At 41.0% G+C, this 17,848-nt stretch overlaps 1 protein-coding gene across 2 annotated transcripts in view; it reads left to right on the top strand.

Annotated features, from left to right (window-relative positions):
- Positions 1 to 17,848, top strand: part of dock11 (dedicator of cytokinesis 11) — a 100,112-nt gene that overhangs the window by 64,350 nt on the left and 17,914 nt on the right. For both annotated transcript variants that reach the window (XM_033609299.2, XM_033609300.2), the window contains 9 exons: positions 2,054 to 2,174; positions 2,453 to 2,519; positions 3,377 to 3,424; positions 4,240 to 4,385; positions 8,831 to 8,946; positions 9,202 to 9,339; positions 12,507 to 12,689; positions 13,169 to 13,282; positions 14,173 to 14,388. In XM_033609299.2, the coding sequence (XP_033465190.2) occupies positions 2,054 to 2,174; positions 2,453 to 2,519; positions 3,377 to 3,424; positions 4,240 to 4,385; positions 8,831 to 8,946; positions 9,202 to 9,339; positions 12,507 to 12,689; positions 13,169 to 13,282; positions 14,173 to 14,388 (1,149 nt within the window). The remainder of the gene's footprint in view (positions 1 to 2,053; positions 2,175 to 2,452; positions 2,520 to 3,376; positions 3,425 to 4,239; positions 4,386 to 8,830; positions 8,947 to 9,201; positions 9,340 to 12,506; positions 12,690 to 13,168; positions 13,283 to 14,172; positions 14,389 to 17,848) is intronic.

The following is a 17,848-nucleotide window of genomic DNA, read 5'->3' as shown; positions in this document are numbered from 1 at the left end:
AGCTGTGTATCGTCCGCATAACAATGACAAAAAATACTAATTAAGAAACCTAGGAGAAGCATATACAGGGAGAACAAAATAGGACCAAGGCCTGAACCCTGGTGCGTACCACATGCTATACAATAAGATGGGTAAGAACAGTATTGTATCTGACATGATAAGTGTTGATAAGTATTAGAATGATATTTTCAGTAGCAGTTTCAATTATATACACGCAATATATTAATTATTCTGATAATTTTCACTTGAAACAGCTCGTCCTGCCTCTGAATATCCAATCAGAGGCAGTGTGAAGTCACGTTCTGGCCCTCTGGGGCGATATCAGCCTGGCTGGAAATCGCCCCGACTCACTCTCATAGACTTCCATGTAAAATGCTTTTTTTCTAAATGCAGGCACTCCAATGCAATCTCTATGGGTTCCGGGATGACTTGCCCCAACGTGTTTTCGTCATACGTAAACCACCAAGTATCATTCATGTGCTCCTCGGATGGTCCGATTTCCCATGTCGGGAAGTCGTTCTTACTTCATTGTGTGTTCATGAGCGTTTAGGTGGTAATGTGGAGACATCATGGACATTACAAAGAAGATGTGTTGTATTTTATCACTCAAAATGTTTAAAAAAAACACGTCGTCAACCGTTTCCACTGAAATATTGCTTTACGTTCGGAAACTCATTTTTCCGATTATTCCGACATCACATGAGGCAGCGCCACTGCGCAGCGGTCACATCCAAGATCAACATGGCTAACGTTTCCAGCTGATCCAAGAGGCTTTTTAACCATATAGGTTATAAAGTAACGACACACAGTGCGTCCAAATTCACACCTGTTCTTCTCTATGGATATTCTCCGCGACCATTAGCGAGAAGCCACACATAACATGAAACAGTGGAACCGCAGCGCAGGACCGGAGCTTTCCAGTGATGACACACATTGTGCTGTCATCCCATCACACTATAAATCCAGATCAATTGTCTACAAAATAAAAACGTGACGAATTTCTTTATAATCCATTATACAGATCTTGTTATCAGTCACTTCATATAGTGAGGAATATTGTATCTTACCACGTCTTAGGCTTGCGTGTGTTTCTCCCTGTCTATCCACATTTGTAGTCTGGCTTTCAAGATGCAAATATCTCCATATTGTCCAGTTGACACTCCATCAAACTTTGTATGACAAGAGCAGCCACTTCACCTTTGCGCACCCAGACAACTGCAGCCTAATTATGCATGCATGACTGGGCAGTAGTCACCATGTACATTGAGGGGGACACGTGCCCCCCCAATGCCCAAAATGCCCCCCACTATATATCACTGAAACTGAAAAACAACAACAACAAAACGTTCAGGTCAGGTCAAAGAGCAGTGATACTATGTGATGTGCATTGTATTAAGTTGTAGGGTATGCCTGCATTTAATTAGAACACAAAATGAATTTCCACTTAGCTATAATAAAAATGTTTTCTGATTAAGACTGACAGTGACTCAGTGAATACCTTACTCAATTTTATTTGATTAATGGTAAAACAGGTCTCTGTTTACATTCAAAGGTATTTATGTGGGCAAACTGAGGAAAAGTAGTCTGTTGATGACCACAGTCATTGTAGAGCCAAATTAATTCAAATTTACCCATTGATCATCACAACAATTGCCCCCCCCTGAGAAATTTGGCAGGAGCTGCCACTGAAAGATGTACCACCTTAGTAGGAAATTGGGGCTGTGTGTCACAGATGGAGGGAAGTTTTAAGACACTTGCTTGAAACTAAATATTCAAAATAGCTAATGTCTAATCATAAGACCCAAAATAGGTGTAAAACATAGTGTGTGTAAAAAAAAAAAAAAAAATAGAATAATGCCTGAAATGTCTAAATAAATGTAAGTGTGCTATATCGCCATCACTCTATGCAACCTCCGTCTCAAAGGTTAAGTTGTTGACTAGAAAATCTTACCAAATACAAAAGACTAATTTTGTTTGGCTGACTGTTTTTTCCATCCCATGAGTTTTAATATCTCACCACTGAGTGTGTGTTTGTGTGTGTGTGTTGCTCCAGCTGCAGAGACGTGGCTCCACAATGAGCAGCAGCACAATACCTCCCATTGGCAGACTGGGACAGTATGAGATCAAAGGCCTCCTGCTCTCCTTCCTGCACATCGTCAAAACTTTGTCAGAAGGTCAGTGACGATCTATAACTGCATTGTACTGTCAGGACTTTATTTGTCATGCACAGGATATGACGTAACTGTCCCTTCTTCTATTTTGCAATAGAGTCCATGCAGAAACTTGGCTTGGCTGATACACAAAAAATTAAGTGACTGGTTGTCAGACAGGAATGTCCCATCTAGGATGTTTTGTTGATTTAGTCACAGGACTCCTCTAAAATCAACAGGAACTATTTATTCAAACCTGACTACACCTAGATTAATGCTTTGACTGTTTTTTTTGTCCACAGACACTCTCATGGCTTACTGGAACAAAGTTGGCCCTCAAGACATCATGAACTTTCTCAGTTTGCTAGAGTGAGTAGTAGACAAGAAGTATTTACCCCATAATGGCCTACTGTAAAACCATGTGTTTTGTTAAGTCTAACATCATTAAAGCTGTAGTTGGTAACTTTTATGAAATTGGTTTTTTTTTGTCATATTTTCTTAAACTGTCGCTTTATTCAGACAGTAGTACATGAGACAGATAATCTGTGAAAATTCATATACCTATTCCTCATAGTGCTTCTGATGGCAATTGCAGGAATCCTACACAGCTGAAAGAAACAACCAATTAGAGTTGAGGAGTCTCTTTGTCTGTTTCATCAGTGCCTCACATGCAGTGACTGATGTGACTGACAGCTGCGTTAGGGACTCATTGGCTCTGACTGGTTGTTTTACGTCAGTTGCACTGGAGTCTGGCAAATGCCATTAGAAACATTACAGATCATCTGTCACATGTACTACTGTCTGGATATTGTGACATTTTTAATGAATATGGCAAAAAGTTAATTTAATAAAAATTACCAACTGTACCTTTAAAGTCTTCTGTTGTAGTCGTGCTGTGTTCTTTTCCTGCCAACAGTCTGGAACTAAATGCTTTACTTTTTACTTTGATTTACTGTTGGTGGAAAGACCATGAAGACACAAATCACAAAAAATGCATGTAGCGGGCAAACATAATAGTCCTTTTGTGCTAAATCACAACTGGATAGTATTTCTCAGACACTACAGTGTTGCCTCATTGCTCACTGACCAAAACCAAATAAAACAAAGATTAAAAGGTTTTGAAAAAATACCAGAACTGAAAAACAAAAGTAAATTTAGCAGGATGCCCATTGTACAATTTCCTATCTCCTGCTAATAATAATATAATATGTTCTCTCTCCCTGCAGGATCTGTGTGGGCCAGCTCCGATACATTGGAAAGAGAAACATTGGCCGGTAAGGCTAGAAAACCACCAGCACTGGAATCTTACCTGTAAAACCTGCCTGAAATTTAAAACCCAGTTACACTTACTTTAGTTTAGAGGAAGTACCATTCCAAGTTGTCAGGGTAGATTTCATAAAACTGTTTATGTGGTTTGGTTTATCATTGTATCACCCATTATTTCTGATGGGTGTCTGGTTACTTTATGTTACGTTAAAGTGAAAACAAACAACTTTTCAATTCTCCCCTCCAGGGCACTTCCAAGTAGTATTATATTTGGTGCAGCTGTTGCAAAGACAACTGGATCACTTTCTTTTTTCCTCAGAAATTAGCAACTGCCACAGTTTCCACAGTTACTTCAGTTGTTCAGCCAGTTCTGCTATTGGGGATAGTACCTGCAAGAACTCTTTGGTAACTGGGGATAGCTACTGATAGCTACCGGGGGAAACAAAAGCGCTCTCCTCTCCGTGTTTTGGTTTGTATTTTGTTTTCTTTGTGACGTCAATTGAACCTTAATTTCCGCAGGAGATTGCACCTGGCGGCAGACAGAATTGCACAGTGAAAGCGAGACTTATAGGAAACCAATCTAACCACCGACGGTGTCGTTATTCTACAGACATTACATTTTACTGTATTACTTCATAATGTTGTAGTTAAAGTTAAAGCAAACAACTTTTCTGTTTTCACTTTAATAAAATAGGTTACAGATCTGCAGCCTAGTTAGAAAGTTTTTGTAGCTGTTACATTTCCATTCTGTATCTTCCTCTCTTCTCTCTCTGTCTTTCAAACAAATAAATGCACTCTCTCTGTGGATGTATTATTCATACAGGAGTCAGGAGATGTGTGCGTCAAAGCTGTTCTCCTCAGACAGGAAGTCTCAGACGATGCCGGCTATACGCTGCAACCGAGCCAGCCTCATGCAGACTAAGATGCACCAGTTCAGCACCATGGAAGCCTCCCTCACTCTCAATATAGGTACCCGCCACTGCAAAACTTTAGGTTACACTGAATCTCCAGGGTCTTTTCCAAATAATTTCCTAATAAGAAAGGGACTGATATTTAATTGTAATGTCCTGGTCATTAATAGGACTTCAATTTTCTCAGTGTAATTGTAAATAACAGGTGAGTATACAATTGAAACAATATAGAGAATAAAGTTTCCAATATTAAATTAAAATGTGCATAGCTTTAAAACCGCCTAACTTTTCAACATCCCTTCCGCAGGTCCTCATAAGGTATATTTGATTTTTATGATATGTACAGAACTGCTATATGTGCTGTGTTTCACTCAGCACCTATTGTTTGAAAGCTCGTGGTCTGATTGATGCAGACCATCTCATGATACAACCACCACAGCAGGTTCAATAACACTTCTGTCAGAAAAAAAATCAAATAAACAATTATAACTCACCTATGAAGTGTTATCATAGTCCACAGATCGATTATATACCAACAAAGATGCTGCTCATACAGTCCTCACACACTCCTATGGGTCCAGGCCATCTAAATCCAGCAAAATACTTAGTCCAAATACATTATTATATCCATAGATATCCACAAACTGCCATTGCATCATTCTAAATTTTTTGTCTTCTTTCTGTACGCAGTATCTTCCCTTTGCATGTAAATATGTCGACTCCTTGGATATCAAAATGTTGGCTGAACTCTGACCTTTTGATTGACACCTCAATTAAGCTAATAGGAGTTTCCATACTCCTATTAAGTCTACAATTGCCAATGAGGGCTTGTGTTGAAAGGAAGGGCCTGCCACACTTCCTGGGGTTACAGAGCCAGTCAATAGCCAGTCATTGGCCTAATGGCTTATAGGTCTATAGTCAATGACACTCCAAAGCCTCCACGGGAGTTTTTAACTCGTTCTTGGCAGTATAGACTGTTTAAAGTGTACATAAATGATAAACAGATGGCTCATCTGTGGTCTTAAGGGGAAAAACATTCTTTCTTATACATTTAGGTTTTGTAGAAGTGTTCTTATATACAGTACACTCCTAAATTGACATTTTTGTTTGTGCTGATTTGTTTTTCCACTCATATTCACACATTCATTACATTGTTTTACCCTCTTTGAAAAGCCACTGGACGAAACCCTAGAAAAACACGTGTAACATGATTTTGTTTTTGTGATTTTGTTATCTACTTTGAATTTGGAATCTGTGAAGCTTCATGTTATGGCCCTGTTGTGTTTTCCAGCTAATACCTTCTAGTTCTAGTCATCTACAGCAACCTTTTTCAAGAAAAAATGTAGGCAACGATTAAAACAACTTTTTTTCAGTGTATTGAAACATATATAACTCAACGACAAAAGCACTTGCAGTGGTTCTGAGTATTGGGGAGAAAACCTCTCAAATGAGACCATGCATGTACATATACTGAAAATGGAACAAGATTAGCTTTATGCTTTGGATAGGCGCTTTAGGTGAATTTAGTTGCATTTTACAGGAATGTTAAATGCTTTACACAACTATGTAAATACAAAATTAATTCCTGGTTCCTTCTAAAAACAATTGAAATAAATAATTTGGTACATATTAAAGGGCCAGTGTGTAATATTTGGCATGGTTTATTGTCAATCTGAATCTGAATCTGAATATTCTACCCATTAATATGTTTATATAAGTGTATAATCGCTATAAAATAAAATTCGTTTGGTTTTCGTAGCCTTATAATTATGCTTTTATATAAATATATATATATATATATATATATATATATATATATATATATATATATATATCAAGGGCCTTGCTTTAGAGAGGTCGCCATCTTGCACCGCCATGTATGTACGGCAGACCGAGCGGACAGTCCAGCCAGCCAGAGAACGCGTTTCGTGTGTATAAATAAACCAATGAAGACAGCGGAAAGAAGGAAGAAGGAAGAGGAAACAGCAGAGAGTGTTAGTAGTTCGTCGATAGAGAGTAGTGAAAAGTTTTTTTAGTTATAAAGTTTGCGAATGGACCACACTTACCACGCAACAGGAGAGAATGAACCTGAACCGTCATCTGCGAGGAAAAGAAGACGCAACACTCCTTGTATATCTCCCCAACGATGGTAGCACCGAATCCCATTCTGTGCATTCAGCCTCTCTTCTCGCCCGCTCAGCATCAAACACATGGAGTTCCTCATCTGTATGCTCCGGCTCAAACAGGTATGGCTCTGGGTCTGTGTCCGCTACAAGAAACTCTTCAAAATCGCGTTCAAAGTCATCCATTGCAGCTACTATAGTCCGGAGATATTGCTAGGCTAAATAAACAGCTGAGCTCTGTTTACCGGCTACGCTGTCAGTCAGTGTGCGGGCTGGAGATTGGTGGAGCAGAGAGGGGAGGGGGTCCCCACTCGGCATGGTAAACGAGTATGTGTGTATGAAGTGTGTCTGTTACACTAGAAGAGTCAGAGTTTGGGACGGAGTCTTTTACCCCCTGGAGTGTTACCGGAGTTTTTGGAGTGCTCAAATAAACTGGCCTTTTTCCCGAACGCTCCTCTGGTCTCCTGCTAGTGAGGGATTCATTACAATATCGTAACATGGTTACATGGTTTTAACATTTCTAAATAAATATTCACCTCGTCGCTAGATAGACCTACTCCTGAAAAACTCGTGCGCAAGGCTTTTTGTCCCTATGAGGCCACTGTCATTTACCCGACGGGAGGGGTGAGCGAGTGAGCCCTGCAATCTAGAATTTGACCACTGATGTCACTGTTTTCAACCCATTTTACACACTGGCCCTTTAAGTATACTACCTCTCCGATGTCACAGACTAACCTTTGGTGCTGCATCAACCATTTAATAAGAACAATAATGGAATTAAGGAAGGCCTTTGTATCAGCTTAATTCATACTTTTGACTAGTAAATGTACGGTCAAAAGACAATTAGAGAACAGCAGCTTCACAGCAGAGCAGCAGTTTCCAAACCACTTTTTCCACAAGTAAACAGTTGTAATACTTATGCCTGGACTGAACAAAATCCCATTGTTGAAAGCCTAGTTTAAAGTCCAAACAAAGTTTGCACAAGACAGTTGTATTTGAAGTGAGGAGACAGCCACGCGAGTTGTTATTCAAAAGTTAATCTCACATAGTCACACTTTAGCTTAACTGAGGTCTGGAGAAAATCAAGCCCAAATGTTATTAGACACGCACAGTAAGCCATTTTCATAGCCAAAACAAACAAACCTTAACCAAGGCTCAATACCATGTTTGTACCTGAATGGACATAAGCAAATAGAAACTTCTTCTACACACTTGTAGTAAGACTCAGTTAAGCCTCAGGCTTTCCTAATATGTCCTTAACCTATTTTATGTTACTGACTGTGTCAGGCTTAAAGGCCTCTGTGAGCTTAATGGATATCTGACCATGCAAGATTAATGCAACCATGTTTATAATCCACAATGAAACTTAATGAGAAATGTGTGGTCCATTTCAGAGATGAATGGGCAGGATTAACTACATATTGACTCATTCTGACACCACCTGAATCATTCCTGTGTCCCCCGTAGATTACAGTTTTACATGCATTAATGTATTTGACAAGCTACCCGCTGCTGGTAATGGCAAACTTGAAAAAATTGTGCAACATGTTTCTGAGTAGCATTTTGTTTGTGCATGTGTGTATCCCACTGTCTAGCTCATCCCCGCCTCTTTGCTGCGCTCATACGGCAGTTACCAATGACATTGAGATGGCATTGTCGCAGAAACCTAGGGCTGGGTATTGTTAAAAAAATTGTGACACAAGTACCAACACTTGTACCGTTAAAGTGATACAGATACCAGTAGAGTACTTCATTTCAAACAAACTCAATCAAATGCACCTGACTTCGACATGCCACAGGCAGTATGGGTTGAGCTCCTTGCCTGGGACAGTTGGTAGAGTGCGCCCGGCCGCACAAACACAGTGACAGGGCAAACTGTTAGCATCAGTGGCTAACATAATGGTTATTAACATTTTGCTGTCCGTGTGAGTTTGTTGGGACCGTGTAACAGCTCATTTTTGGATGTTAGCTGCTTCTGCTGTGCTAGCTTGTGCTAAGTAGGCAGAAGTTGAACTGACTGTTAGCTGGGAGGGAAGTGGTTCTCCAGAAACAGCAACAGAAAGTTTGCTGATCAGGCGGGGAATGGGGACAGTCTGGGATCAGACACCCGACTATATCGAATACAGATATTGTTTGACTGGAGACGTTTTGATACTACATGGGAGTAGTGGTACCATGTTGAGAACCAACAACTCATAGGGTCTGAATTTCACATAGAGCCCCTTTACGAGGATATTTAACCAGTTACTGTACTATTATCTGTGTAATCAAATCCAAAGATCCAATGAATAATTTACCTTGTGTACTACATTAAAGTTGCAGTTTGAACCATCACCACACACTGTGTCCTGATAATCTTTTGTGTTTGTGTGTGTTATAGGGACGGGGCCATCAGAAGCAGAAGTCCACCATCAGGCTCTGCTGGAGGGCAACATCTCCACAGAGGTCTGCCTGAGTGTCCTGGATGTCCTCTCTCTTTTCACTCAGTGTTTCAAGGTCAGTGCACACACACACACACACACACACACACACACACACACACACATAACCAAACCTGTCTTCGTCTATGTCACTTAACCGGTTTGAAGATTGTCACATTTCAGTCAATAAAAGTGTTTTTATATATCAGAGTGGTTTGTGTGTTTACATGTATTCCTCATGTTGTGACAGAGTCACAATCAAAGTGTTAATTTTGGGGTTAGGCATTTAGTGTCTCTAATGACTCATGTAAGTCAATGCGGTGTCCCCCAGACCCAACTGCTGGACAGCGACGGTCACAACCCCCTGATGAAGAAGGTGTTTGATGTCTACCTGACCTTCCTTAAAGTCGGCCAATCAGAAGCCGCCCTCAGACACGTGTTCGCCGCGCTCAGAGCTTTCATTAACAAGGTATGTCGGCACACTCACACATTTGACCATAATCAGTATGACTTGATATGATGCTGTGGTGCTTTTGTTGTTTGGACACTGCCTCCAACATTTTCCACTGCTTGTAAAGAAACAGAAGTGTATGTCGTCACTCGTCCAGCCTATGTGTCATTGCTGCAGCCTCTCGTTGAACTATTTATAACATCACAAACAACTTGCAAGGACAGACTGCGCAGACGAAATGTCATTTATCACTGAAAAAAAGTGCGGATATATAGAGTAAATATTTCTTGTTTCCTGTGGTTGTTGGTGTTTCCTCTGCTTGTTCCCACGTTCACATGTTGCCATAATGCTCTTAATCCTATGTATTTTTAGATTTGTTATTCACACATTGCATTCAGGGCCCATGAGACAATCTCTAACGATACTCGATTTCAGACCTGTGAGGCAAAATGTCATGTAGTTCCCGGGGGAAGGGACCACCCACTTCCATAGCGGCATCCTCAGATAACATCAGCCGTATCAGCGCTGGCTGCTTGTGTGATGAATCATAGGAGAGGAGCAGGGAAGACTCTGTTGTGGCATGTTTTTTTCTGTTACACTACGAGTGGGAGAGCTGCTGAGTCACAGATAGTAAATGTCTTCGTGGGATTATCAACATGACTGTTGGCAAAAGTGAAAACAGTCCCAGATAGGATAGGATATGACATGAAACAAGCATGAGGAGGCACTGGTGCATGTGTTAATTGAGACTGGGATGTCTGCATGACTGTGAATCAATTGCTTCACAAAGTGTTGTTTGTATTGTAGTACCTATTCTGACCTTCTGAAATCTTATACCCCTCATGTTATAATAAGGAAAAAGATAAAAAATAATACTGAAAACTAAGAAAAAAAACTAAACTAAAAAGAAGCAGGCCAACTGAGTGAAACTAAACTGAATTAAAAACTAAACTAATGAAAAATACAATACTATAATAACACAGTGTGTCCATGATTACTCACATCTAGCCTGAAAAGCCTTAATCTGTTGTTGAAATTCATTGCATTTGCATGTTTTAAAGTCTCAAACATACTGAGCAGGTTGTGATTTACAGGGTCTTGTAAAAGACAAAATCTTATACTATTTTTTTTTTTTTTTTTTTTAATTATTTTTTAAAGTTAGGTTTTGAAATAAACCATAAGAAAAGGAAATTCGTTCAGGTTCAAGTTCGTTTTTTATTCCAATTGTTAAAAGTAGGGCTGAAATCAGTTTTTACAATCAAGACTAGATTGTAAAAACTGACAACTTTTTTTTTTTCCAGAAAATAAAAATATCTAAAGGGTATTGCAGCATCAAAACCTTGAGTGCAAAAGCTCCATGTTTGTTCAGATGAAAGTGAATACATGTATACAGTACAGGCCAAAAGTTTGGACACACCTTCTCATTCAATGCGTTTTCTTTATTTTCATGACTGTTTACATTGTAGATTCTCACTGAAGGCATCAAAACTATGAATGAACACATGTGGAGTTATGTACTTAACAAAAAAAGGTGAAATAACTGAAAACATGTTTTATATTCTAGTTTCTTCAAAATAGCCACCCTTTGCTCTGATTACTGCTTTGCACACTCTTGGCATTCTCTCCATGAGCTTCAAGAGGTAGTCACCTGAAATGGTTTTCCAACAGTCTTGAAGGAGCTCCCAGAGGTGTTTAGCACTTGTTGGCCCCTTTGCCTTCACTCTGCGGTCCAGCTCACCCCACCCTCGACTGGGTTCAGGTCCGGTGACTGTGGAGGCCAGGTCATCTGCCGCAGCACTCCATCACTCTCCTTCTTGGTCAAATAGCCCTTACACAGCCTGGAGGTGTGTTTGGGGTCATTGTCCTGTTGAAAAATAAATGATCGTCCAACTAAACGCAAACCGGATGGGATGGCATGTCGCTGCAGGATGCTGTGGTAGCCATGCTGGTTCAGTGTGCCTTCAATTTTGAATAAATCCCCAACAGTGTCACCAGCAAAACACCCCCACACCATCACACCTCCTCCTCCATGCTTCACAGTGGGAACCAGGCATGTGGAATCCATCCGTTCACCTTTTCTGCGTCTCACAAAGACACGGCGGTTGGAACCAAAGATCTCAAATTTGGACTCATCAGACCAAAGCACAGATTTCCACTGGTCTAATGTCCATTCCTTGTGTTTCTTGGCCCAAACAAATCTCTTCTGCTTGTTGCCTCTCCTTAGCAGTGGTTTCCTAGCAGCTATTTGACCATGAAGGCCTGATTGGCGCAGTCTCCTCTTAACAGTTGTTCTAGAGATGGGTCTGCTGCTAGAACTCTGTGTGGCATTCATCTGGTCTCTGATCTGAGCTGCTGTTAACTTGCCATTTCTGAGGCTGGTGACTTGGATGAACTTATCCTCAGAAGCAGAGGTGACTCTTGGTCTTCCTTTCCTGGGTCGGTCCTCATGTGTGCCAGTTTCGTTGTAGCGCTTGATGGTTTTTGCGACTCCACTTGGGGACACATTTAAAGTTTTTGCAATTTTCCGGACTGACTGACCTTCATTTCTTAAAGTAATGATGGCCACTCGTTTTTCTTTAGTTAGCTGATTGGTTCTTGCCATAATATGAATTTTAACAGTTGTCCAATAGGGCTGTCGGCTGTGTATTAACCTGACTTCTGCACAACACAACTGATGGTCCCAACCCCATTGATAAAGCAAGAAATTCCACTAATTAACCCTGATAAGGCACACCTGTGAAGTGGAAACCATTTCAGGTGACTACCTCTTGAAGCTCATTGAGAGAATGCCAAGAGTGTGCAAAGCAGTAATCAGAGCAAAGGGTGGCTATTTTGAAGAAACTAGAATATAAAACATGTTTTCAGTTATTTCACCTTTTTTTGTTAAGTACATAACTCCACATGTGTTCATTCATAGTTTTGATGCCTTCAGTGAGAATCTACAATGTAAATAGTCATGAAAATAAAAAAAACGCATTGAATGAGAAGGTGTGTCCAAACTTTTGGCCTGTACTGTATATTCTGTATAGAAACAAACCTTTTCAGGTTTCAGAATGTGTGTTGGGACATGCAGCTCCTGTTCCTTTCGAATGTCTCGCTGCTGTTTTCCTGCTGCCCCCCCTTACTTACAGTACTTTTCTAATCACATCCCTGCCCTTTAATACACTAACACCTTGTCTCATCAGTTCCCGTCGGTGCTGTTTAAAGGCCGTGTGATGCTGTGTGAAGCTCTGTGCTGCGAGGTGCTCAAGTGCTGCGTCTCCAAGCTGGCGTGTCTGAGGGCCGAGGTGTCAGCTCTGCTCTACCTGCTGATGAGGAACAACTACGAGTACACCAAGAGAAAGACATTCCTACGCACGCACCTGCAGGTATAGTGGAGTGAGTGTTGATGTGGAGGAGGAAACAGATGAACCGTTCCTCATTCCTCTTAAGGCCTGGCCTCTGTTCATACATGTTAAACACTCTGTGAACAATAAACATAATGGTCTGTAACAAGGTCTTTCATGATCTCAGTACTTATTCCCCCTGATGGTGACCTTTGCTCTTTTGTCCACACAATCCTCCGAGTACTTGAGATGCTTTCGTGAGGCAGGTGGAGAATGTTAAGAGGCTGTTTATCAGCTTAAACACACACTTCCTGCTGTGTTTCTGGTTCTTCTGCCAATACAGTAGCAGCTTTCCATTAGCTCTCACTCTGTCAATACATATACCATTTAGAGCATCTGGTGCGGATCTGTATTAACCCTCCTTTCATTTTCTTCTTCTCCTCATCCTCTCTAATTCCCCCTTTACTACACATTCTTCTTCTATTTATCCATCCTGTCACCTTACTCCTTTTCCTGTCCAGATCATCATTGCTGTAAGCCAGCTGATCTCCGACGTGGCACTGACCGGCAGTTCGCGCTTCCAGGAGTCTCTCTCCATCATCAACAACTTTGCAAATAGTGACAAGGCCATGAAGGTATATTAGAAGTCAACAAGACTTGAGTGAGAAAACCAGAATGTCTTACCAATCACAGCTCTGAAGCTAATATATAATTTAACTGAGAAAGCACCAAAAAGATAAAATCAAGAAAACAGCTTCTCAATTGCGAACATTTCTGAGCATGAAATCTTTCCATATAAGCCTGTGCTGTGCTATCCACGCCATGAGAGCGTTCAGCCCAGCAACTGCTGAAAGCCTATCTGTGATCCAACTCTGTGTCTGTTTACTCTCTCTGTAGACCAGCCGCTGGATCCCATCAGTAACAGTTGCAATGTGAGATTAACTATGTAGCCTGGTGTTACAACTGATGTGGTTCATTTAGTCTGTAAATATGTCAGAGAAGGAGATGATGGATGACAGACTCTTCTCCAAGGAACCATGTAGAGTAGAATGTTGTGTAGAAGAATGAAGTCAGATTAAAACAATACAACAGAAGGATTTGGGCTTGTGAAAAATAGATCCAGTATTTACATCAGTCACTATGGGGTGAAGGAAACAATTATAATATGTGCTCATGTTTATTTTTCCCATTGGAGTGAATAGACTCAGGATCACCACTAGTCTCCTAAAGAAGCCATTCGACACAGACACAGGAAATGAATCTAAAGTGGGCCATCTTGGTTTATCAGCGGTCTTTGGTGGCGATAAGCCTAAAGCTAGCTGCTAGTGTGGTTAGCACATTGTATTTACAGCTACAGTTAACCGTGATGATGCAAATGCTCATTTCTGTTGGCGAAAAACAGGCTTAAAACCATTAAAACAAAACCAAAAATATTTGAAGAACGGGAGCCCTACAGTGTTTTTCTAAAAGATTAAATCATGTTTTCACAAGTCTGTGTGATCTAACTCCTCTCTGCATGATGCAGTCCACCGCATTCCCCTCTGAAGTGAAGGGTCTGACTAAGCGGATCCGCACAGTGCTGATGGCCACGGCCCAGATGAGGGAGCATGAGAAAGACCCGGAGATGCTGCTGGACCTCCAGTACAGCCTGGCCCGGTCCTATGCCAGCACCCCTGAACTGAGACGGACCTGGCTGGACAGCATGGCCCGAGCACACCTCAAGAATGGAGATCTCTCTGAGGTATCAACAGGAAGACTTTGAATAATTTGATTTCGTGTCAAATGTTAATCTGTCTCTTATTGTTTTTGTCTTTATGTGCGCCAAAAAAACAGGCAACTCCTGTTTAACCTGGCTGTTTGACCACTTTATCAGTTTCAGATATCTTTGTGTACAATCTTACCTCTTCTCCTGTATCACTTAAAATGTGTCAAGACAGAGTCACAATCAGCTTTAATGGCCAAGTATTGGTACACATACAAGGAACGTGACTCTGTTTTTTTCCATTGCTCTTAATGTGTTTACACAGAAATAGACATAACAGCCAGGGGCGTAGTGCTGTCTGTTTAAGTGCCAGAGTTTACTTAGGACGCACATACATGCCCTATGTTTCCGCTGTGGCTAAGTTGGCAAGTTTCCATACATGGGGGGGGGGGGGGGGTGCAGTAGCTCAGTTGGTGTAGTAGTTTACCTTGACATGTTTCGACTGTCACTTCAGTCTTCTTCAGAAGCATCATTACGCTTCTGAAAAAGAGTGAAGAAGACTGAAGTGACAGTCGAAACATGTCAAGGTAAACTACATTTCCTTAAAAACTCATTGTCTGGGAAAAAAAAGAAACTTTCTACACTTAATCTATTTTGAGTAGACAAAATGAACCTAATTACACTATTATGTAGCTCAGTTGGGTTGGGAACCGGAGGGTCGCCAATTCAAGTCCCTGTCCGGACCAAATATAGAGCGTGGACTGGTGGCTGGAGCAAGGCACTGGACCCCCCAACCGCTTGGGGCGCCTGACCAAGGCACTCTGGCATCTCTCCCCTTTGTGCATGTATAGGTCCTGTTTGTGCATGTGTGTGTCTTTCTGACCTGTGTGTTGATGACAAAAGAGTGAAAAAATTGAATTTCCCCCCCAGGGGGATTAATAAAGTATATAAAATTAAAATTAGTCAGCTATAACTGTAAAATGCCTTTTCATCTTGATTAGTTGACAGTTAGCAGCTGTAGATTAAGAAAAAATAATTTATTTCATTGTGCTGCTCAAAGGCTACTGCCAGCAGCTACTTGCAACTTTAAAGTAGAAATGCACTAAAATGTCAAAATTTGGACCTGAACCCATCAACAACACTACTTAATACACATTTACATTGGTTTTCATTCAATTGAAAAAAGTTGTTTGGGGTTTAGGTACAGTTTTAAAAAAATGTATTTATGAATTTCAACTGGTTTATGCATACTGCGAATACTCTATTTCTGTACTTGGAGAAAAAGAGTACCGGAGCCTTACTCATGATAACAGCTAAAAACAAATACAGAAAAGCTGGATAAATAAAGGTCATCAATAGACTGGATTATTTTGTAAATAAGTGTATATATTAATTTATATTTTTGCACAGCGCCCTCATCACTGCTCATGCCATGCCAACCCGCCTGTCCATCTCATGCTCCCTTTTACCCTTACTTGAGAACAAGACCCTGAGATGCTTGAGCTCCTTCACTTCGGGGCGGTAACTCACTCCCAACCCAGAGGGAGCAATCCACCATTTTCTGGCATAGAACCAATAAATTGATTAAGATAAGTCAAGTCTTTCTGTAAGTTGTAAACCACAAAAGACTGCAAAGAAATAAATACTGAATGCATATGCATAGACTAAACGATTACGTACAGTATATACATATATGGACGTCTATATAGTGTATAGAGTGTGCAGGATTTATATTTACAGTGATTGACAGTGAAATATATATATACAGTACAGGCCAAAAGTTTGGACACACCTTCTCATTCAATGCGTGTTCTTTATTTTCATGACTATTTACATTGTAGATTCTCACTGAAGGCATCAAAACTATGAATGAACACATGTGGAGTTATGTACTTAACAAAAAAAGGTGAAATAACTGAAAACATGTTTTATATTCTAGTTTCTTCAAAATAGCCACCCTTTGCTCTGATTACTGCTTTGCACACTCTTGGCATTCTCTCAATGAGCTTCAAGAGGTAGTCACCTGAAATGGTTTCCACTTCACAGGTGTACCTTATCAGGGTTAATTAGTGGAATTTCTTGCTTTATCAATGGGGTTGGGACCATCAGTTGTGTTGTGCAGAAGTCAGGTTAATACACAGCCGACAGCCCTATTGGACAACTGTTAAAATTCATATTATGGCAAGAACCAATCAGCTAACTAAAGAAAAACGAGTGGCCATCATTACTTTAAGAAATGAAGGTCAGTCAGTCCGGAAAATTGCAAAAACTTTAAATGTGTCCCCAAGTGGAGTCGCAAAAACCATCAAGCGCTACAACGAAACTGGCACACATGAGGACCGACCCAGGAAAGGAAGACCAAGAGTCACCTCTGCTTCTGAGGATAAGTTCATCCAAGTCACCAGCCTCAGAAATGGCAAGTTAACAGCAGCTCAGATCAGAGACCAGATGAATGCCACACAGAGTTCTAGCAGCAGACCCATCTCTACAACAACTGTTAAGAGGAGACTGCGCCAATCAGGCCTTCATGGTCAAATAGCTGCTAGGAAACCACTGCTAAGGAGAGGCAACAAGCAGAAGAGATTTGTTTGGGCCAAGAAACACAAGGAATGGACATTAGACCAGTGGAAATCTGTGCTTTGGTCTGATGAGTCCAAATTTGAGATCTTTGGTTCCAACCGCCGTGTCTTTGTGAGACGCAGAAAAGGTGAACGGATGGATTCCACATGCCTGGTTCCCACTGTGAAGCATGGAGGAGGAGGTGTGATGGTGTGGGGGTGTTTTGCTGGTGACACTGTTGGGGATTTATTCAAAATTGAAGGCACACTGAACCAGCATGGCTACCACAGCATCCTGCAGCGACATGCCAACCCATCCGGTTTGCGTTTAGTTGGACGATCATTTATTTTTCAACAGGACAATGACCCCAAACACACCTCCAGGCTGTGTAAGGGCTATTTGACCAAGAAGGAGAGTGATGGAGTGCCGCGGCAGATGACCTGGCCTCCACAGTCACCGGACCTGAACCCAATCGAGGGTGGGGTGAGCTGGACCGCAGAGTGAAGGCAAAGGGGCCAACAAGTGCTAAACACCTCTGGGAGCTCCTTCAAGACTGTTGGAAAACCATTTCAGGTGACTACCTCTTGAAGCTCATGGAGAGAATGCCAAGAGTGTGCAAAGCAGTAATCAGAGCAAAGGGTGGCTATTTTGAAGAAACTAGAATATAAAACATGTTTTCAGTTATTTCACCTTTTTTTGTTAAGTACATAACTCCACATGTGTTCATTCATAGTTTTGATGCCTTCAGTGAGAATCTACAATGTAAACAGTCATGAAAATAAAGAAAACGCATTGAATGAGAAGGTGTGTCCAAACTTTTGGCCTGTACTGTATATATATATAAAGGTCAGTTTTAAAGTGTAAAAATACGGTCTATAATAGGAGCAAGCGGATGTTGAACTGTTGAACTGATTGAAGTGTTCATCAGAATAATGGCCTG

The sequence above is a fragment of the Epinephelus lanceolatus genome, chromosome 22, assembly GCF_041903045.1.
Source record: "Epinephelus lanceolatus isolate andai-2023 chromosome 22, ASM4190304v1, whole genome shotgun sequence".
Classification (NCBI taxonomy): domain Eukaryota; kingdom Metazoa; phylum Chordata; class Actinopteri; order Perciformes; family Serranidae; genus Epinephelus; species Epinephelus lanceolatus.
Note: the sequence above shows the minus strand (reverse complement) of the source record. Positions and strands in the feature narration are given on the sequence as shown.